General features: G+C 35.0%; 1 protein-coding gene across 1 annotated transcript in view; it reads right to left on the reverse strand.

Annotated features, from left to right (window-relative positions):
• COL19A1 (collagen type XIX alpha 1 chain) overlaps positions 1-23,147 on the reverse strand; it is a 314,159-nt gene that overhangs the window by 283,272 nt on the left and 7,740 nt on the right. The window contains exons 2-4 of the mRNA XM_019749266.3: positions 18,254-18,377; positions 6,979-7,053; positions 6,145-6,244 (exon numbers count right to left, since the gene is read on the reverse strand). Coding sequence (XP_019604825.3) covers positions 6,145-6,244; positions 6,979-7,053; positions 18,254-18,377 — 299 coding nt within the window. The remainder of the gene's footprint in view (positions 1-6,144; positions 6,245-6,978; positions 7,054-18,253; positions 18,378-23,147) is intronic.

Consider the following 23,147-nt stretch of genomic DNA (forward strand, 5'->3'; position numbering starts at 1 on the left):
TGCTCAACAACGTTTGTTTGGAGGGCCCTTGGGAAGCAGCCTTTGGGGTTCCCACATTAAGCCATGCTTAAGGCACCAAGTGCGCGCCATAGCTAGGTATCTGACCAACACACTCATTAGATCTCTCCCCTCATAAATCTCACTTGGAAGATGCCAGAACAATATAAACAAGCTCAGGCACAGAAAGAATCCCCATTTTCCATACAGAATAGCATATGCCTTTTCCCATGCTGATTCTGCAAGGCAGCTTATTTACAAATATATAAATAGCTGCAACTTTACTCCTGTCTCATTGAAAAATCAAAATGGCATCATGCGAGAGAAGCATCCTAGCACACTTGGCTCAATGAGTGAAGTTAAGTGGAGATGAGCCAAGCTACTTGACACTTGCTAGTCAGCTTAACCAGATACCTTCTGGTTTCCTGTAGTGGAGGTACCAAGGTTGTGCTGCACGGAGCCACAGAATTCACTTACATTGATCACCCAGTGATTCGGAGCCAAAGGTCAGAACATAAATTTCAAATTGTATCTGATATTTATTATCACACCTATTCAAAGGGGAATAATATTGCCTAAATGTGGCAGCAAGCTTTCCAACTACTTACAGTCAGTTAAGTCTTCTTACATACAGGCCTGATGAATTTTAAAAGATTTTCACATCAATCCTTTAGCCACCAGGCCAAAGTTACAGGGGTTAAATCATTAGGAAGAGGGCAGGAGATAAAATGTATTTTAAGTTTAGGAAGATAATATCTTGCCTTTCTTGAACTCATTAATTAAAATTATGTACTAATAGAAACATCTAAACCAATATACAGAGGGTGCCAGAAAAAAAATAAATAAATAAAACAACAAAAAAACGCATTCATATTTTAAGAAAGGAAAAAAACTGTATTAAAATTGTGATAATATGTACCAATAACAAAAGATGACTACAAGTCATGCATATACATGTTTTTGGCCCCCCCTGGTATATAAGAGATACATATTAACTTTTCTTTACTGCACATGAATACCCAAAGGTGAAACTGCCTTGCCCTGAGGTTATGCCTACATGTGAAGCCAACTAAAAGCCACCCAGGAGAGCACAGGTCTGTAAGGTACATCTGCTGAAGTGCCCCGCCTTACAACTGTCCATTCATTATATCCTGCAATATCAAATTACTCTCTTCCTTAACACTCTTATTTCTTACTAATTAATGAGCAGTTTATTTTAAGGAACCATATCATTAAACTCAGATTTCTAAAGGATCACAAAACAGAAGGCTTAAAAGAAACTTTTCTCAAAAAAAAAGTGAGTTAGAAACATGGTTTATATGGAGTATCTGAAGATAGGTAATGAGATGATTAACACTATTTCCCTTTGAGAATTCAAATGCAGAGGTTCTCAACCACTCTGTCTGGTCACTTAAATATTAGGCTGCCCAACAGGAAGTAAAACATTTATATATGCTTTCACACGAAAACAGCTGCGGTGCACTCTTTATTTATTTATTTATTTATTTATTTATTTATTTATTTATTACTTTGCATTTTCCCAATTGCTAATGATGTTGAGCATCTTTCCATATACTTATTTGCTATCCATATACAAGTATAAGTGAGATCATATGGCATTTGTCTTTCTCTGTCTCACTTATTTCACTTAGCGGAATACCCTCTAGGTCCATTCATGTTGTTGCAAGTGGTAAGATTCATTCTTTTTCATGACAGAGTAATACTCCATTGTATATGTGTACCACATCTGCTTTATCCAATCATCTATTAGCGGCACTTAGGTTGCTTCGATGTCTTGGCTATTGTAAATACTGCTTCAGTGAACATAGGAATGTATATATCTTTTTGAATTAGTGTTTTGGATTTCTTTCGATAAATACCCAGGAGTGGAACTACTGGGTCATAAGATAGTTCTATTTTTAATTTTATGAGGAACCTCCAGCTGTTTTCCATAGTGGCTGCACCAATTTGCATTCCTACCAACAGTGCATAAGAGTTCCCTTTTCTCCACATCCTCACCAAGATTTGTTGTTTGCTGCTTTATTGATGATGGCCATTCTGACAGGAGTAACATGGTATCTCATAGTGGTTTCATTTGCATTTCTCTAATGATTAGTGATGTTGAGCATCTTTTCATATGTCTGTTTGCCATCTGTATGTCCTCTTTGAAGAAATGTTTAGGTTCCCTGCCCATTTTTTAATTGGATTCTTTTTGTGTGTTTTTTGGTGTTGAGTTGTAGGCGTTTTTAAAATTTTGGATATTAACCCCTTATCAGATGTATCTTGGCAAATATCTTCTCTCATTCAGTATGATGTCTTTTTTTTGATAGTTTTATTTGCTGTGCAAAAACTATTTAGTTTGATGTAGTCCCATTTGTTTATTTTTTATTTTGTGTCCCTTATCTGAGGAGATACAGCAGTAAAAATATTATTAAGATTAATGTCTGAGAGTTTACTTCCTTTATTTTCTTCTAGAAGTTTTGTGGTTTCGGATCTTATATTTAAGTCTTTAGTCCATTTTGTTTATTGTTGTATATGGAGTAAGAAGGTGGTCCACTTTCATTTTTTGTGTGTATCTGTCCAGTTTTCCCAGCACCATTTATTAAGTAGACTGTTGTTACCCCAGTGTATATTCTTGCTTCTTTTGTTATAGATTAAATGACCATATGTCCTCTTGTTGGATTGATCCCTTTATCATTATGCAATGTCCTTTTTTTGTCAATTATAATAGTCTTTGCTTTAAAGTCTATTTTGTCCAATATAAGTATTGCTACCCTAACTTTGTTCTAATTTCCATTTGGGTGAAAAATCTTTTTCCATCTCTTCACTTTCAGTCTATGTGTGCTTTTGATCTGAGATGGGTCTCTTGTAGACAGCATATACACGGGTCTTGTTTTCTTATCTATTCAGCTACCCTATGGCTTTTGATTAGAACATTTAATCCATTTACATTTAAACTGATTACTGATGGGTACATAGTTATTACCATTTCATTGTTTATATTTTTGATCTTCTTTTGTTTTCCCCCTTCTTCTTAAAGAAGTCCTTTAAATGTTTCCTGTCATGCTGGCTTGGTGATAATGAACTGCTTTAGCTTTTTCTTGTCTGGCAAGCTCTTTAACTCTGCTTTGATTTCAAATGATAGCCTTGCTGGGCAAAGTAGTCTATGTTGCAGGCTCTTGTTTTTCATCACTGAATATTTCCTACCAAGCCCTTCTGGCCTGCAAGTTTCTGTTGAGAAATCAGATGACAATCGTATGGGAGCTCCCTTGTAAGTAACTTGTTGTCTTTCTCTTGCTGCTTTTATGATTCTTTGTCTTTAACCTTTACCATTTTAATGATAATGTGTCTTGGTGTGGGCCTGTTTGGATACTTCTTGTTTGGGACTCTCTGTACTTCCTGGGTTTATACGTCTATTTCCTCACCAGGTTAGGGAAGTTTTCAGTCATTATTTCTTCAAATGGTTTCTCGATCCCTTGCTCCCTCTCTTCTTCTGATATTCCTATGATGCAAATGTTGTTATGCTTGATGTTGTCCCAAACTGTGTTCATGTTTTTTAATTATTCTTTTTGTTTCTCCATTTGGGTGCTTTCTGCTACCTTGTTTTCTAAATCGCTGATTCGATTCTCTGCTTCATCTATTCGTTTACTGATTCCTTCTAGTGCATTTTTTATTTCAGTTTTTGTATTATTTCTGACTCGTTTTTTTTTTTTATGGTTTCTGTGTCCTTCTTTATGTTTAATATCTCTTTGTTGAAATTCTCACTAAGCTCCTCAAGCATTCTTATAACCAGTGTTTTAAACTGTCTCTTGTAGGTTGGTTGCCTCCATTTCATTTAGTTCCCTTTTTGGAGGTTTCTCCTGTTCTTTTATTTGGGACGTTTCTTTGTTTCCTCATTTTGGCTGCCTCTCTGTGTTTGCTTCTATGTATTAAGTAGATCTCCTATGACTCTCAGTGTTGTCCAGGTGGCTTTATGTTATATGTGTCCTGTATGGTCCAGTGGCACAGTCTCCCTGATCACCTGTGCGTGTATTGCGGGAGTATCCTTTGTTTGTGTTGTGTGTATGCTCCTGCTGTAGTTGAACCATGATTACTTTTGGCACATCGGTGGGTGGGATTGACTCCCAGGCTGACTGGCTATGAGAACTGGCTATACCCACAATGCGTGAACTGCTGTGTGAGGGCTGACCCCTCAGAGAAGTCTTTGCCCCAGAGAGCTCTTTTACCTGTTGAGACCACCCTTCCGGTGTGTCACCTTTGGGGCTAACCTGTGGTGCTCTGGTGTGTTCTGAAGCCGGTCTCTGGGTGTATTATTTCTGGTGTCACTTGGGAGGGACTCCTGTGCAGACCAATTTCAGCCTTGCCTGTGGTCAGCTTGGGACTATCTGGTAGGGGCTACCATGCGATATGTGGTTGGTTGCTGACTGTGCTGGACCTCTAGGCATGTGGGGGTGGCCTCGCTGTGAACTGAGGCTGGCTGCCACCAGTAATGGGCCTGGGGCAACTTAGCAGAAAGCCTAGGGACCCCTATGCCTGTTGCCACCTGCCAGTTGCCTGTAAGGTTCAGCCATTGCAAAAGCCTCCTTAGGTGCGCGAGCTGGGCTGGTTCACCCAGTGTTGAGGTGTCTTGGGGAATGCGGGACTAGCTGGGCAGGGTGGGGTCCCAGGGAGTCACAGGTGTGGCTGCTGATTTTTTAAATTTTATTAAAGTTTATTGGGGGTGACAATGGTTAGTAAAGTTACATAGGTTTCATGTGTACAATTCTGTAATACATCAGCTATATATTACATTGTGTGTTCATCATCCAGAGTCCATTCTCCTTCCATCACCATATATTTGACCCCCTTTACCCTCATCAACCACCTCCCTCCCCCCTTACGCTCTGGTAACCACTAAACTGTTGTCTGTATCTATGAGTTTTTGTTTCTTTATTTGTTTGTCTTATTCATTTGTTGTTTTCAGTTTTATAGCCCACATATGAATGAAATCATATAGTTCTCAACTTTTTCTGCCTGACTTATTTCACTCAGCATTATAATCTCAAGATCCATCCACGTTGTCACAAATGGCTGGTGATTTTTAAAGCTAATGCAGATTCAGTTCTTGCACCAGTGCTGGAACTGTCATCACTTCACAAAACACTGAGAACACAGTGACCAGCCACCGCTCACCTCAGGCCCACATTGTCCCTAGAGCCACCCAAGAGAGGCTGTAGAAAAAGTTGTGACAGACTGTCCATTACCGAAAGTTTCCCAAGCTGCCGTTGGCTGCTATAAAAACCTTCTTCAGGCTGTGGGGCAGGGCTGCCACCCAGGAGTCTAGCATGCTTCTGGTTGATGCAGACTATTCTGTGTTGCATTTTAAACCAAGAAGAATTGTGATGCTTTCTTCATTGTAGTGTTTTCATACACTGGAATACTCATCTAAGACTCAAAGACAAAATATCCTGACTATATAAGCTATAACTGCCTTCCTGATGACTCAAGCTTTCTTAAGTACTATTGACCCATCCTCCAGTTATAGATAGCCACACATAAGGGGAATTATTATTAACCTGTATAGTTGACCAATTGTCAATAATTAAATGGCAAGTGATTCTTTTTTAATCCCAGGTTTATCAGTAGAAAAAGAATAGTAAAGACAACAAAGGAAATCTTTGGTAAATCCATTTTGAAATGAAATGAATATCAAGAGCAACAATAAAAATGAAAAAAACAGTTTTTCTCTACTATTTATCCTATACAATATATAATATGAATACCTAAGGGCTAAGTTCTTTTAATTTATCATGAAGCTTTTCTATATGCATAAAGCATGTAGAAATATAAATAATAAATATCAGCCTTTTGTCTGTAAGTCTACATTGTGCCTTATGTTTTAAAGTTTACACTTTAAAATCTAATTTTCGTCATGTCTACTTTAAACAAAAATAACGTTTTTTCGAAACCAAGTTTAATTTCTATTCTCTAAAGATTATGCATCTATCTGTACATGTAAATGGCATTTACATCATAGAGCCAGATCAGATTGCAAAGATTATTAAAAACAGCAAGTATACAAACAGAACATTTACCACAGCATTCAAGAAAATAGTTAATGAAAACAGTTAATTTAAATAAAGTATAAAGAAAAATGATTTTACTTACATGGTATCTCTGATAAGAAGTGCACTTCCCAATTTGAAACAGGTTTTATCCCCTTCACAAAATGCATGTCTCAAAGAAAAGCTCTCTCCTAAGTCAAAACCTATAAAATGCGACAAATGATATAAGCCGAGCAGTTTTATTAAATTTATTAAATTTACAGCGATATTGATTTTTAAATAGGACATTTTGTTGTCCTTAGCTATGCAGTGATTTATTTCAAATGAAATCCTGCTGTTTGGGATCAGCAAACTTTCTCACCCTCGTTTTTCTCCTTTTAGGATATAGGAGGATCAAACATGTTTCAAAAGACTCAAATATTAATTTTCTTTGACCTAGGGAATTATCCTAAGTAAATAATCAGAATAGTTCATTGTAATAGCTCTGATGGCTAAAGACAGAAAAGTCCTTAAGTAAAAAATATTACCATTTTAGAAGAATATATGTTGATGTAAGGGAGGAAATGCTTGGATTTCAAATGCAATATTTATATTATGATTCTGTGTGTGTGTGTGTGTGTGTGTGTGTGTGTGTGTGTGTGTGTAAGAGAGCAGAGAGAATGAGAATGAATGAAGGATGAAAGGAAGCAAGATCAAGAAAGGAATGATAAAAGGAATGATATACCAAAATGGGACTCATGACTGTATTTGGGTAGTGAGATCTTTCTCGTAAGTTTTCTTTATTGTTTTTCAAAATTTCTACAATGCATACAATTTATTTGCTTTATATTGATGTTACCATCTTAAATTACACTGTCAAGGAATCACCTACAATATATTACATGTTTGGTGATAATTTTACTCAAAATGCTTCTTTGTAAAGGATTATAACGCTTACCTGAAACTTCAAGTTTATCTCTGTTGTCTTGTATAAACTGACGTCCCTCTGTTCTCAGGATAGGACATTGTTTTTCTATTAAAAAAAAAAAAGTATCAAAGATTTGCATTACATTTTCTATCTTTTTTTTTCAAATAAATTTGAATCATACAATACAGTCAGAAACCTAAAAATGGAAATAAATTAAACCATTTTATTAACTTTCTATAAAATGAGGGTAAAAACATTACTCACCTAATAGTTTGTTTGTAAAGATTACATAGTTATGTATGTGGAGTGCTCAGAACAATACCTGGTAGACGGTGAATGCCTGTTAGTGTTAGCTATTATTACTATTGTCATCATTATTCTAACATTCTAATCTTTGCTATTGTTGCTACATACTGGACATTAGGAAATTAACTAGCTTTAGCAACATTAAATTTTCACATGCAAATTATATTCCAATATTAAAACAAGTGAACTACTATTCTATTTTAACATAACTTTAATTTAGCTTTTGGTATCAGGTGATATTAAACTTTAAAACAGAAGGGGACTGCTACGGACTGATTGTGCCCGTCCCCCAAAATTCATATATTGAGGCCTTAATCCACAATGTGATCATATTTGGAGGTGGGGCTTTGGGAAGTAACTAATTTTGCATGAGGTCATAGGTAGAGACCCCATGATGGGATTGGTGTCCTGATAAGGGGCTAGAGAAACAGAAGCTCCTTCTCTCTCTGCTATGTAAGGAAACCGGATCGGGCTCTTGCCAGAACTTCTCCATGCTGGTACCCTGAACTCGGACTTTCCAGCCTCCTGAAATGTGTGAAAAAAATGTTTGAAGTTTAAGCCACCCAGCCTATGATATTCTTGTTAGAGCAACCAGAACTAAGATAGCAACATAGATAAAAGTTATTAAGAGAAAATTAAAAAGCAAAAAAGTAAAGGCCTCTGCTACACAAAAGTAGCCTATAAGGAAAAAAATGAGATAAAATCATTGAAAATGTATTATGTGCTAAGAAAATAACATTCAAAGAAATAAAAGACAAAGTTTGTCTCCACTGAGTGAATTTACATATTCAACACTACATAACGTACTCACATAGTAAGTATATGCATACACTCATCTTTTAATTACTTGGGGTATGTTTAAATCTAACTCAGGTGAGATTCTGTGAATGTCACAGTCAATTCAGAAATTCAGACAAAATTGCTGCCAATCTTGAGAATATGCCCAGGTAACTGTACAATTGGAGAGATCTTCTTAAACTAAATTAAATAAACATTTTGACATGCAATCACAACCTTAATTCTCCACCTCCAAAATTCATGTTTGGGTTTCATGACCAAAAATATTTAATAGAGAGGAGGGATGAACTGCTTTAAATCAAACAAATCTCCTGTTCTATGGAAAGTGGAAACTACTGATTCTCCCTCCAGTTTAACTGCTGAGCTCCTCAGCCCTTTTCTTTAACAAATGTATCACAGAATTCAGGGGTATTGACAGGGAAGCATCTTAGTATATTTAATCAGAAGAATAAATCAGATTCTAAATAGTGCTATGACTTAATCAGATTTAAAAGCTACAATACATATAAATTAAATTATAACACTGTATAATTTTAGAGATTACTGAGCTACTTTGGAAATTCCTAGCTCAGCAATCTTAACATAACTGCATGTCCTAAATAATAGTAAAATTGGACATTTTGTAAACATTACCATTTTTTTATCTGAATTCATAGTCATTTTTATAAAAAACAAGCATCTCATTAAGGTCTCTGCACTGAAAACTAGAGAACATTGCTGAGACATTAAGTTCGTAAATAACTGAAGGGATAAACCAAATACTTAGATTGGAAGACTCAATAATGTTAAGATGTCAATTGTCAATTTATCTCTAGATTCAGTGTAATACCAATTTAAATCCCAACTGTGTGTGAGTGTGTGTGTGTGTAAACTGACAAGGTGATTCTCAAATGTATATGGAATTACAAAAAAACTAAAATTGCTAAGGCAAAATTGAAGAACAAGCTGGAAAACTTAAGCAGATGTCAAGAATTTTATAATGTGGTACTTGGTGCATATATAGATAAACAGATCAAAGAAACAGAGTACAGAGTCCAAAAACAGAGCTGTGAATATATGGTCTCATTTACCTTAAAAGGGCCATGGATATTCAGGGGGAAAAAAATGGTCTTTTCTTTTTTTTTTTAATTTATTTTTTAAATTTATTGCGGTGACAATTGTTAGTAAAATTACATAGATTTCAGGTGTACAATTCTGTATTACATCATCTATACATCCCATTGTGTGTTCACCACTCAGAGTCAGTTCTCCTTAAGGATGGTCTTTTCAATACATGGTTCTGGGGCAACTGGATCTCCATAGAGAAAAACACTGAACCTTAACCCTTACCTCACACCATGCATAGAAATTAATTAGAAATGATATTAGACCTAAATTTGAAAGGTAAAACAATAAAGGACTACAGAAAAACATAAATTTTTCATGAACTTGGGGTAGCAAAGATTTCTCGCAAGGGATACCACTAAGTATAAAAGTTTGATAAATTGGACTTTATTAAAATTAAAATTTTATTAATTGAAAGATAAATTAAAAGAGCAAAAAGGCAAGCCACAGCCTGTTGCAACACATATACCCAATAAAGTATCATATTCAGAATACACAAAGGACTCACGCAAATCAGTAAGAAAAAGATTGTAAACCCCATTTTGAAAATGCGCAAAATAATGCTTGTCACAAAAAAAAATAGCCGAATTGTCTACCAGCATATAAAAGGGTGCTCAACATCATTAGTAATCAGGGAAATGCAAAGTAAAACCACAATGAGATGCTACTATACTAAATGGCTAAAACTGAAAGAGCTGACAGCACTAAGGGCAGATGAGGATGTGGAAGAGAGAGAGCTCCCCTACATTTCTGTGGGAGTGGAAATCAGTACAACCACTTTAGAAAACTGTTTGGCTGCATTTATTAAAGCTAAATATACTTAAACTCTATGACCTGGAACTTCATCAACGCAAGAGAAATTAGTACAAAAAATGGATGTAAATGGCCCATGTAGAAGAGACTATTCATTGCTGCATTACTCGTAATAGTCTAAAACTGGAAACAACCCAAATATCCATTGACAAGAGAATAAATGAATACATTGTGATATATACAATGAAAAACTGTATAGCAATAAAAAAAAAGAATGAATTATTGATACATGCAACAACCTGGATGAATCTCACGTATATAATATTAAGTGGGAAAAAATACCATTCCCAAAAGAATACATACTAGATAACTGCATTTATATGAAGTTCAAGAGATTGTACAACTAATCTATGTCCAAGTACTAGCTCCTTTAGTGGGCTGTCAACTGGGAGCCAATGCAGGAAAATCTAGGGTTTTGTAAATGTTCTATATGTTGACCTGAGTGACAGTTACATGGATGTATAAATGCGGATGTATAAAAATTCATTGCACTCTACATGTAAGATTTGTTGACTTTAGTGTGTGTCATATGTCAACAAAATGAGGTAAACAACATGTTTGTAAGAAAATACTTTAAGCTAAAAACAAAACAAAAATTTTTCATAATGAATGACTGTATCACTATAAGATGAGATTAATTTCAATTCTTCACAACATTTGTAGGGAAGGCCCAAGAGATGATAGGGAAAAAACTCTCAAGACAGTGGAAATGGGCTTCCTCCTATGACACTTTGGTAATGAGGGAAAGGTATGCTAGCCCACTGCCAAGTAGGAAACAGTATATACCTTATTTAAATTCTTCCAGGGACTTAATGGATATGTGATGTCAAAGTAATAAACCTGTCAGTTTGAAATGAATGGAATTCAACATTTCCAGCAACATTATGAAAGTATTTCTACACTGAAGTCTTTATGAAAATAAAATACAGTGTCCTATCTTTAGACTATGTGCCTTATTGTGAAAAGCAAAACACAACAAATAAAAACTAAATGTCGATTATTTGGGGGTAAGATTCAGGACACAATATTCTAAATGCACACGTTTTAGGGACCCATTGCATAAAAATGACAAGGCAGTGGAAGTGGCTACCACAAGTTGAAAGTGTTAATGTCTTTAAGTATCGACACCTGCATTTTAAAATAAAGTAAAGCACACTGTCTGAGTAAATGTTCATATACCTGGAAGAACCACTGCTGAGAACCAAGTATCCAGACATCCTGTCAGGTAGACAGGAGAATCACTGCAGCAGTGTCATTTCAAAGGCTTTCTGGAATGTTTCAAAAATAACTTCTAAAATTTCACCACAACAGATGCACTGCTTAGGGATCCTTAAATCAACAGACCTTTTGAAAAGAAACTGCAAATGTCTTTAATAAATTTATGCTAAGATGTTGTTAGTGATTGTCAGGCCCACCTTTCTCCTAAGTTGGCTTGAAGGACAGCCAACTGGGCAGTTTGTAGGGTTGGAAAGATACTGAAATGGAGCAAAGGAAACACAACGGAAGGCAGCTGGGTCAGATTTGAGTAGATTACCTAGACTTTATCTGGATCACCGACAAAAAATACATACATTTAGAAAATATTTTTACCTTTCTCTCCCTCCAAAAATCAGAATTCTGAGGACCTAAGAACAAATCATTCAAGAGAACATGTGTGATTTCCCCCCAGATCACATAGCTATCCACTCAATGGAAAAGAGGAAATAAAACACAAGTTTCCTATAGTGCTACTTTTTGTTACTCTATTGAACATTGCATCTCAAAGCCATATTCTAAACAAAATAATAGAGTACCTAGAAAACGTTCCTTATTCTTCAGTTGAAATGCATTTTGTTCCCACTCTGTTTGAAACATGTACTTTTAAAAAATAAAATCAAATCACTTTTCCTCTTAATCCCTAAATCTTTCTACTATGTTTTTACCTGCTGACTTGGCCTTGTATTGTACGTTCTAGTAAGCATTCTAGTATTACGATAGATCACATGTCTTTTGAAACACATTTTTTCTTATCATTGCTCTAGAATTTTTTATACCCGCTCTATTAAACTGAATACTACTCAGTTTACTACTTTACTAGAGTATTCAGTTTAATAGAGTATTCACTGAAGGCATGTTGAATTCCCTCTTTCCCTCTTTTTCGCTTACTATTCAGTAAAGACATACGAGTATTGAAATCCTCCTTTCACGTGTCAAAAAGCTAAGAAACCCAGACCAATTAAAATCCATTCTTTAATTTTACACTTTTTCAATTGATTTAATACATAAAAGATTTGTGAGTGTTGCTGTTGCTCATACTGAAAATGGACTACTCTCTGTGGCCAAAGAAGCCTCTGGCCTTAAGAAAAGCCAGGAGGTGAGGTCATTCCTTGTGCACTACAAAGGAGAAAATTAAATTAGGAGCATCATGAAAAATAGATGTAAACATGTCCTATTACATTCTTTATAGTTTGTTGAGGATTCTTGGTATTAATTAAGCTATTTATATACCACTTTACTGACTGCAGGAAAAGAAAATATGTAATTTCTCTAGTGGAGATATACTTTATATTTCAACTTTGCTACAGTACATATTTACATACATTTGTACTTAAATGACAGTGCATTATGAATAATATAGAATTACAATATTAAATTAATTATAAATTAAGCCTTGTTTAAAGCTCTTTATAAAAGATTTGTTACTGAAAGATATAAATTCAGAAGCCTACCCATTCACATGCTCTCTGGTAAGAGTCTTGGAGGGCAAGGATTGACCATCTCTCAAGAGGTCTCACAGGGCAGTTACTTATTACTTTGATGAGTTCACCAAAATTCCAGGTATAACCTTTGAACTTGCAGGCTTAGAAATCAGATTTGACACAAAGCACAGATCCATTTCCAGTAGCATGTGCCTCATACCCTTCTCCTCGCTCACTTAACTCCAGTCTCCTGGCTTTCCTTGTTTTTCCTCCCACATGCTGAGCATGTCCCTGCCTCTGGGCCTTGGCATGTGCTGCTTTGCTGGTGTTTACATACCTCGCTCTCTCACTACCTTCATGTCTCTGCTTAAATATCTCTACATGAGGGCAGCTTTCCCTGACCACTCTATGTAACAAAACAACCTCTCCTCCTTCACATCATGTAGGATTGCCAAAAAAAAACCACACAAATAAAAATATAGGATGGCTGATTAAATGTGAACATCAGACAAATAACAAAAATATTTTTAGTATACGTATACCCCATGCAATATTTGGAACATACTTATACTAAAAAATATTCATTATTTATCTGACCTTCAAATTGAACTGCATGTCCTGTATTTTATATTGTGACTCTACTTGCATGCCCATACTCTGTGAAGCCAGATATGACAGTAGCTTGTATTAAGGACATGACAATGAAGTTTGAAATGGGAAGGAACTGAGCTACAAGAATCAACAGGAAGTGATAACGGATTAAACGTAGGGAGGAATGAGAGCTGGCTTACTTAGCTGGGTAAAAGTTTAGTTTACAGAGGTGAGTCCCACTAGAGGAAGAAAAGGAAATTTGCCTAGGAGTAAATTAATCTGTGGTGAGAGAGAGGAGAAGTTAGAAATGTAAAGTTAGCGGTTCCATTAAAAAATTCAAATGAAGTTACTGAATAGGCAGTTAGAAATATGGGTATGGAACTCAAGAGAGGTCTGGGTTGTGAAATAAATTTGGGAGTGATTGATATAGGTCATATTTAAAGCCATGGGAATGGATGGGATTCCAGAAGGAGTAAGACGAAGGGAGGGGAAGGGCTATCTTTTGAGATATTGCAATATTTCTCTTCTCTTGTCCATTTTTTCCTACTTTGTTTTTCCCATTTCTTCATATTTTCAGGAATATACATCAATTATTACCTGTAAAATTACAATTAAAATCTGTCTAGTTTTGTAGATGTTCTATTTATCACTCTTTTATCCTAACGTTATTAAGGAAGTATTCACAGTCTTAAGGAAAACTGTTTCTTTACCTTTAGTGATAAAACTCAGGAGAGCATTTGTTGGCCTCAAGATTAGAGTTAGGGAAGATGAAGAACAATAATTTACCACAGATATAGAAGTGGTTTGTTTTCCTTTCATAAATGAATCAAACTAAGAGCCTTTGGTGTTTTGCATTTTTAAAGTGATGGGGGGAAACAGGCCTTTTGGTTTTACTGTTACTATTTGCCCTCTGGTCCCCCTCTTCACTTCATACTTTGACAATACCTCTGATAAAGGACTACAGAGTATCCCAGGTTGGGAGAAAAATGTTGGTTAGCAAAACTAGGTGAAGAACACTGGACTAGAATATAAGAAAAATAATATGGAAAAGTGACCCAACAATTTAAAAAAGGGAAGGAGGAGCAAAGATATTTTAACAGAGAGGTCACAAAGGATCACAGAACCTTTACTGCCCATTTGCAGCCAAAGCTGTTTTTCCAAAGGAAAATACCTGGTTAGGAACCATATCTTCACTGAACAACTGTAAAGCTTTCCTCTACTTTGGAGGTACAATGTGCCTTTGTCCATAGTGGGACCCTTCCATGGTACCACACTGAACATGAGGAATTCTTGAAAAAACAAAATAAAATTCTCTATATGACAGCATACTTTTCACTGTGAATTTCAGAGTACATTGTTTGTCAATTAGTAAAAGTCAAATTTCAGAATAATGGTTTTTACTTATAATTAATAGAAAATTAGTTTAAAAGGGTTTATGTGCATAGTTTGGGGCCTAAGTTTATAATGAATTCAATCTTGACACTTAAAGTTTTATTATAAGCAAAAGAAATATTATGATTTAAAAGGCATTCTATCATATCTTTATTTAGTCTTATTTGTTTGCTGTTTTTCCTTACTCTAGTTTTCTGTTTTTTATTACCTTTGATAATTCAATACTTTGTCTTAGAACAGATTAAGAAAAGGAAAGGAAAGGGGTGGCCGGTTAACTTGGTTGGTTAGAGCGTAGGGCTGGTAGCACCAAGGTTGCCTGTTTGATCCCCACAGGGGCCACTGTGAGCTGCACCCTCTTTAAAAAGGAAAAGAAAAGAAAGAAAAGGAAAAAGAGGAACTTTTAATTATTTGATACATAAGCTTCTATAATAGAAGAAAGTTTTAAGTAACTGATTAAAGCTAGTTTTGAGATGATCTACATGATGTATAATTTTTAATACAATTCTCTTCCCCACCCTCTTTTGACAACTGAGCTGAAACTGCTCCATTCAAATAGGTCCTTTGCAGCATGAACATATATAAGTATTTCTTATCTCATAACTGACCAGAAAATTGATGAAAGAATAGGAAATGAATTCTTAATAGCTTCACGATTTTAAAATTCAAGTTGTTATCGAATCTCTCCATATTACTGTCAAATTCTGTCCCAACCCAACTGGGACAATATTCCAAGTAATCGTTAAACATACCATAAAGTAAAGCAATTCAAAGACTTAAATTCACCTTCATATATTTAGGTTTAACAGTAGACTGTTGACAACTTCACGGACTCCAGAGTTGAAACCCTACCCTCTCCCTCAGATTGGTTATATTTTATTTTTAGATGTAATCACTTCCCTCCGGTAAATGGTTTGTGACCACACGCGCAGGTCTGCACATGAGGACACTAAAAGGGAAACTTGTGCTGTGAATCAGCTACACAAGACACAAAAAGAGTCCCCTGTCAGGCTGTGCCCAGCATGTCATCTTCTTCCATAATCCGTATGACTGTGCTGTGCTGACATTTTAATTAATGTGAATGATACTTGAAGTTAAGCAATTTGCATGGTATGTTTAGTATGTGTTGCTTCATGACCACCTTCTGCCAAATGGCATGATAAGCATCAACTCTTCATTTGGTTCTTAATTTCCCTTAGTACTTTATGTTACATGAATCATGTGAAAGTTCACATTAATTTTGAATTCACACTGTGAGGAACATTTTTCAGAAAGATTAATTTGGTGAAGTAAATTGGACCAGAACACATGCATTTTGGTAGTCCTACATACAGTATAACCTGATTAAAGAACTGCGATAGCAAAGCCAGAAAAGCAAAACAATCAGGGGAATCCCAAGCTGGGGAAGTTTCAGTTATGCAAGATGATTAAGTTCCACAGATCCGCTGTTCCACACGGTGCCTGTAGGTACTAGTACTGCATTACATACCCTTAGGAATTTATTAAGGGGGTAGATCACATGTTAAGTTTTCTTACCATAGTAAAGGGAAAAGGGGTCAAATATATGGTGATGGAAGAGAACTGACTCTGAGTGGTGAACACACTAGGATATATAAGTGATGTATTACAGGATTGTACACCTGAAACCTATGTAACTTTAACAATTGTCACCCCAATAAACTTTAATTTAAAAAAGAAAAGAAAATGCTACTAAAGGCAAAAAAATAACACAAAATAAAATAAAAGGATGTGGTAGCATACAACGCAAGACAACCAGCTGAGGAAAAAAAAAATAGAAGAAAAGAAACGTCAGTTAATTATGCTAAAGGTGAGTGTTTCTCCAAGTGTTTTCCTCAGACATGCTGCATTAGATTTACCTGGGGAGCTTGTTAATGATGTAAATGATTGACTCCCACCCCAGCCTGTCCTGCATGATGGGAATCTCTGAGACTGGGGCTTGGGAATCAATACCCCCATGAACTTTTTTTTAATTAAAGTTTATTGGGGTGACAATTGTTAGTAAAGTTACATAGATTTCAGGTGTACAATTCTGTAATATATCATCTACACATCACATTATATGTTCACCACCCAGAATCAGTTCTCTTGCCATCAACATATATTTGATCCCCTTTACCCCCATCTACCACCTCTCCCCACCCTAATTCTTACACTAGAATTGGAAAACCACTTATGTTGATCCTTTGAATGATTATTATCAACATTTATTATGCACTAGCATGTGCCTAAAAACTGTGTCCTACTTAATCAAAGATTCATTTTCCTTTCTAACTAAAAATGTTCTATTCCTCTCTGATTAAGTTACAAATCGAATAACCTACTTTGTCTCTTAAAAGGAAGAGTCATAAAGAAATTTAGAAGAGTAGCAACATTATCAAAATAAACTCCCCTGCTCTATACTGCCGCATACTCCTTTTTGCCATAAGTCAGTCATGATTTATTTCTCAGTGAAGACAGAAAGTGTTTTTCCCCCCAATAGTATGACGTTCTCAGCATTTCATTTATACAGTGGTAGAATGTTCAAACTTTCATGTGGATTAATTAAGGAAATGTAATTCCTGCCAAATTAGTAAAAAATCATAAACATATAACATTCTGAGAGACAAGATCTGTTATTTCTTTATAAGAGATTGGTTTTATTTTATGTGTGCTTTAAATTCAAAAGTCTCTACTAGAGTGTACTTATACCTGTTTAGCAAAAATTATTAAAGTTACGTTCAAACAAATAAGCACAATAAGACTCATTAACTCAGAATACGTGATCATACGCGTATGTGACCATCACCAGAATACGTCATATGTGATCCTTTGCATAGAAAGAGAGTGGACATTTCTCTTTCCTTAGCAAATAGCTTCTTCAGTATATCTAATTCAACTTTGAATTATGAGACACATCTAGGTCAGTAACTTATACCGACTCAATGTTCAAGAAAAGTCTTCCAAATTATCCACATAGTAGTCATTTATAAAAATCAGAGGTGAAAGTAAAAGTTTCAAATTGCCTTCAAGCCCTTTGGAAATATTTATGAGGTTGAAAATTGCAAATAGATATTATCTATTTAGTTCAAAAAGTGCTCTAATGACTGTTAATCTTTTGTTCACCTCATGTGTGATGCTACAAAACTGACATATAATTAAACTACGTGTCATTTTATATCTCCTATTCTGTTTGTTTTTATCTCATCCCTAATGAAGTTTAGATATACCCACAGTTAATCCTAATTGGTGATGGGTTTCAGTAATTATAATTTAAATAACTTTAATAATTTAAAGGGGAAAGGAAGAAATATACATAGAGAGATGCACACAAATATATTTATATTTGTAAGTATCAGTGAGAGAAAGGAAAGGCTATATACTATAGTTTCTATATATCCTATTTAGACTAGTAGAATAGAATATACATATGAAAAAATAAGGTAATTTTAGAAATTCTCAATGTGCAACATGGTCAATGAGGGAAACAATGAATTATTATTTATTTTATACTAGATTTAATCTATGGTCTCTTCAGCCTTAACAAGCTTTATTTTCATGATATTTACAAATAATTTAAAGACTATAAATAACATTTGGTGGCTGGAAAAAAGAGGTGGCCTAGATACCTGGCTTGTCCATGACCATCACAGAAGTGGAAGTAGGAAGCAGGAACATTGCCACCCAGAGCCAGACTTTCCAGGAGCCAGTGTGCCACATTGTGCCTCGAAACCATGGGAAGTGACCACAGATCTGCAACAAAACAAAATATTTGAAGTGAGCTGATTATGTAATTATTTTCATCAGTATCTCCAGAAAATCCTTATAACCAAAGAGAACACAACAGATTTTTACAATATATATAATTATATACAGTCATCCCTTGGGGGTGACTGTATATAATTTGTAGGGGACCTCCCCCACCCCCCATGATACCAAAATCTTTGCATGCTCAACTCCTTTTATGTAAAATGGTGTAGTATTTGCATATAATTTATACCGGGGGTGCCAAAAAATATATATACACATGACTTGTATTCATTTTTTGTTATTGTTATATATTGAGTATTACAATTTTAATACAGTTTGTCCCTTTCTTAAAAAGTGTATACATTTTTTTGGCACCCTCTGTATTTGCATATAGGCTACAACAGGGTACGCCTGTACATCTCTTCATGTGGATCCAGCATAGGGGCTTGACAAGTGATGAATTCAAGTTTTGCTCTGTTGGAACTTTCTGGGATTTTTTTCCCCATATATTTTCTATCCAAAGTTGGTTGAATCTGCAGATATAAAACCTGTGGATACAGAGGGCTGACCATAATTGGATATTGATTATATATGTAATTATATATATATCAATATATACTTGATGTGTATGAAAGAACTCTGAATATATTTTCAGATTAATTCTTAATTATCAATGTCGATACAGCATCTTATAACTTAAATTTTCTTGCTTTAATTTTTTTTTAAAGCCATACCACTTACAATGGTTTGTGCATACATACATATTTTTTAAAATCCTGGTAAAATACACATAACATAAAATTTACTATTGTGTATTTCAGTGGCATTAAATACTTTCACATGGTTGTGTAATCATCACCACTATCCATAACTTTTCATCTTGCAAAACTAAAACTCTGTACCTATAAAACAATAGCTCCCCATTTCTCCCTTTCCCCTACCCTGGCAACCACCATTCTATTTTGTCTCAAAACATTTGACTACTCTAGGTACCTCATATATGTGGAATCATACAGTTCTCATCGGTTTGTGACTTTATTTCACTTGGCATAATGTCTTCAAGTTTCATCTATGTTATGGCATGTCAGAATTTCTTTTTTTTTTAAGGCTGAATAACATTACACTGTATGTATATAGCATATTTTGATGGACACTTGGGATGTTCCCACCTTTTGGCTATTGTGAATAATGCTGCTATTAGCATGAATGTATAAATATCTGTTCAACTCTTGGCTTTCAATTCTTTTGCATGCATACCCAGAAACAGAATTGCTGGATCACATTATAATTCTATTTTTAATTTTTTGAGGAACCATCATGATGGTTTTCATAGAGGCCAAACCATTTTACATTTCCACAAACAATGCATAATGGTTCCAATTTCTCCACATCCTCATCAGCATTATTTTCTGGTTTTGTTTTTTTAATAGCAACCCTCCTAATGGGTGTGAGATGGTATCTCATTGTAGTTTTGATTTTCATTTGCCTAAGGATTAGTGATACTGAGTACCTTCATGTGCTTATTAGCCATTTTTCTATCTTTGGAGAAATGTTTACTTAAATTCTTGCCTAGTTTTTAATCTGGCTATTTTGTTGCTGTTGAGTGTAGGAGTTCTTTATACATTCTGGTTATTAACCCTTTATCAGATATCTGATTTGTAAATATTCCATGTTGTGGGTTGCTTTTTTGCTCTGTCATTGTGTCCTTTGCTGCACAAGTTTTGATTTTTACATTGTCCATATTATATATTTTTTTTTTTTGTTGCTTATTCTTTTTGTGTCATATATAATTATTTATATTTTTAAATATAATTTTATTGTTTACAATTCAATTTTCTCTTCTGAATAACAGTTTTCCATATTTTGGCTTAACTGTTATTGTTACATTTTCTATAAAATAACTATATTGTTATTGGATTGAATAATCATTGCTACTGGAGTACCTACTACACATATGAAAAGTATGTTTTCCTTCTATTTAAAGAGTAAAATGGATATATATGCAATGCTTGCCTCATCTGAGCCTGCCATTAGCATATTTAACATTAATGTTAACATTAATGTTACCTCCCATAATTGTTTATCTTTCTGATATAGACTACTACTTTATAGGTATTACAATAAAAGATTTAGTAAAGAAAATCCCTGTAATGGAAAACTAAAACATTACTTAAATTAATTTTTTTAATAAAATTTATTGGGGTGACAATGGTTAGTAAAATTACATAGATTTCAAGTGTACAATTCTGTAATACATCAGCTATATATCACATTGTGTGCTCACCACCCAGAGTCAGTTCTTCTGTCACTATGTTTGACCCCGTTTACCTTCATCTACCATCCTCTTTGTCCCTTACCCTCTGGTAACCACTAAACTATTGTCTGTGTCTATGAGTTTTTGTTTATTTGTTTGTGTTTAAATTAATTTTTATAGTGAAGTAACTAACATAGAAATAAACTGCAAGTAAAAATATAACGGCTACCTCAGTGTATTTGACAATTGCAGTATTATTGGAATAACTATTCTAAGAGTTCTAAATATGCAATTAATATTATATATTTGCTACCATTCAAATTTGACTCAAGAGTCAAATGTAAAAGAAGCCATCATACCAATGTCCAAATATTGTCAACAGACACTGTTTAGAAGAAAACTAAAGCCACCATCTTTGGTATTCTGCTTGTGCCAAACACCCTAAGATCAGCAAATTCAAGATTATAGATATTTCTGGATGAATAGCTGAAAGCAGCAATTGCAATATTAAAACCATATGTGTGGTTCTAAATATCAAACAGCTGGTTTTACGCCTTATTTCTTCTGAAGTCGCTCATCTAGATATAGTCCTAATCCTCACATGACTTTACATACTTATCCTAGCTATTATTTCAAGTCAGTTGGTAAATATTAAAGCAATTAATTTTATTTCAAAGAAATCAACTCACAAATATCAATCTAACTTTCAGAGAGATCCTTAATTGTTTGCATTCGTAACCAAAGTGATTTGTATTAGTTGATAAATTAGCAGTGTTTATAGTGGTTAAAGCCATGGCTTCATGTCTGGGCTCTGCCACTCATATATTTTCACTAAACCTTCATCTATTCACCTGAAAACTGAGAATAATACTACAAATAAAGTATTTAATACCTGGAAAGAGTATAGTAGAGTGCCTTGAACACAGTAAGTGTTCAACAAAAGTACCTGTTATTATAACTGTTCACTCTACATATTTGTAAATAATAATTAGTAAAAACTTAGTTATGTTTACCAACTCAGCCTACAATTAATATTGATATTTGGACAATGAAGAAGTGCCAAAGCATCCTAAAAATTTATGCTCATTGAAGCTTTGGCCCCAGCTTCAGCAGCAAAAAACCAGAGACCTACACAGCCATAAGCATATGAATTTAATCTTGAGGTCTCCTACCTATTTCCTTGAGCCACTTAGAGGATAATCATGGGATTTCCTTCTAAAACCTTCATAGATCTTTTTTCTACCTGATTTCTTAACACTGGGATCTGTGGGCCTTCTTAAATCTCTATATATATTCCTAGGTGATCTCACCATTCTCTTGGCTTTAACTAGTATCTGTCAGATGATGAATCTAAAATTTACATTTCCAGCCCAGTCCTCTTCTCTGAACTTTAGATTTCGTATCTAGCTGCCTACTCTTAGATGTCATACAGACATCCATAACTATAGTACAAATTAAACCCTTGATTCTCAACCACAACTTGTTTCCTTCATTCTCTTCCATCTCAATCATTGATATCCATCAAAATGCTCAAACCAGAAACCTATGCATCACATTGATTCTTCTATTTCCTTCTCACCATCTCCTACATCCAAACCATCAACAAGTCACACCAGTGTTATTCCGAACACATTTGCAAATCCATCCAGGACTTGCCATTCCTCTGTTACTATTCTAGTCCAGGTTGCCCTGATCCAGGTCCTCAACAGCTCCCTTAACTAATTTCCCTCATCCATTATCAGCTCCTGACTAAATTCACTCTCTACATAAGTACTAGTGAGCTTTTCTTAAAACCAAAGTTGGATCATGTTATTACCCTGTTTCAAACTCTTTGATAGTTCCCCACTGTACTTCAAATGCAATCCAAAAGCCTATCTTTGGCCTAGGAGCCCTGAATAGTCTGGCCCCAATCTACCTCTCCAGGCTCATTCGGAACTATTCTCTTCACTAATGTCCTGTTCCTCAAATTCCCTGGCTTTTTCCAACCTCAGGGATGTTGTGCATGTTATTTCCGCACCTGGGGACATGCTGGGTCCTGTGCATCCTAGTGTTTCAATTTAAATGTCACTATGTGGAAAAGCACTTACCTGACTGTGCCCTGGACTCATTATTCTCTAGTTCAGACTATTTTGTTTGTGTACATGTTTATTGCCCTCACTCAACTCTAAGCTCCTTGAGGGGAGGGTCTATGCCTGTCTGGTCCATCACTGTATCCTGGACATCGAGCATTAGTACCTGGAAAAGCAAGGACTCAATAAATACTAGCTCAATTTTTAAAAAGTAAGAAACTGCCAATTTTCAAATCTTGAGATATAGTGAATTACACTTATCTTTGAACTTATAGTGACAATAATTATTTTATAATTCTTGAGACACTTGAGAATCGTAGAATATTTCAAGGGTCATTGTAATGAACATCCTTCCCCTTTGTATATTTCTAAAATGTGTTTGCTATTGAATGTTTCTGTTGTTCCAATCTTGATTAAATTGAGATGCACTACACTCAGTTAAGAACATTT

This window comes from Rhinolophus sinicus, chromosome 2 (assembly GCF_057876585.1).
Source record: "Rhinolophus sinicus isolate RSI-liver-muscle chromosome 2, RSI-T2T, whole genome shotgun sequence".
Classification (NCBI taxonomy): Eukaryota; Metazoa; Chordata; class Mammalia; order Chiroptera; family Rhinolophidae; genus Rhinolophus; species Rhinolophus sinicus.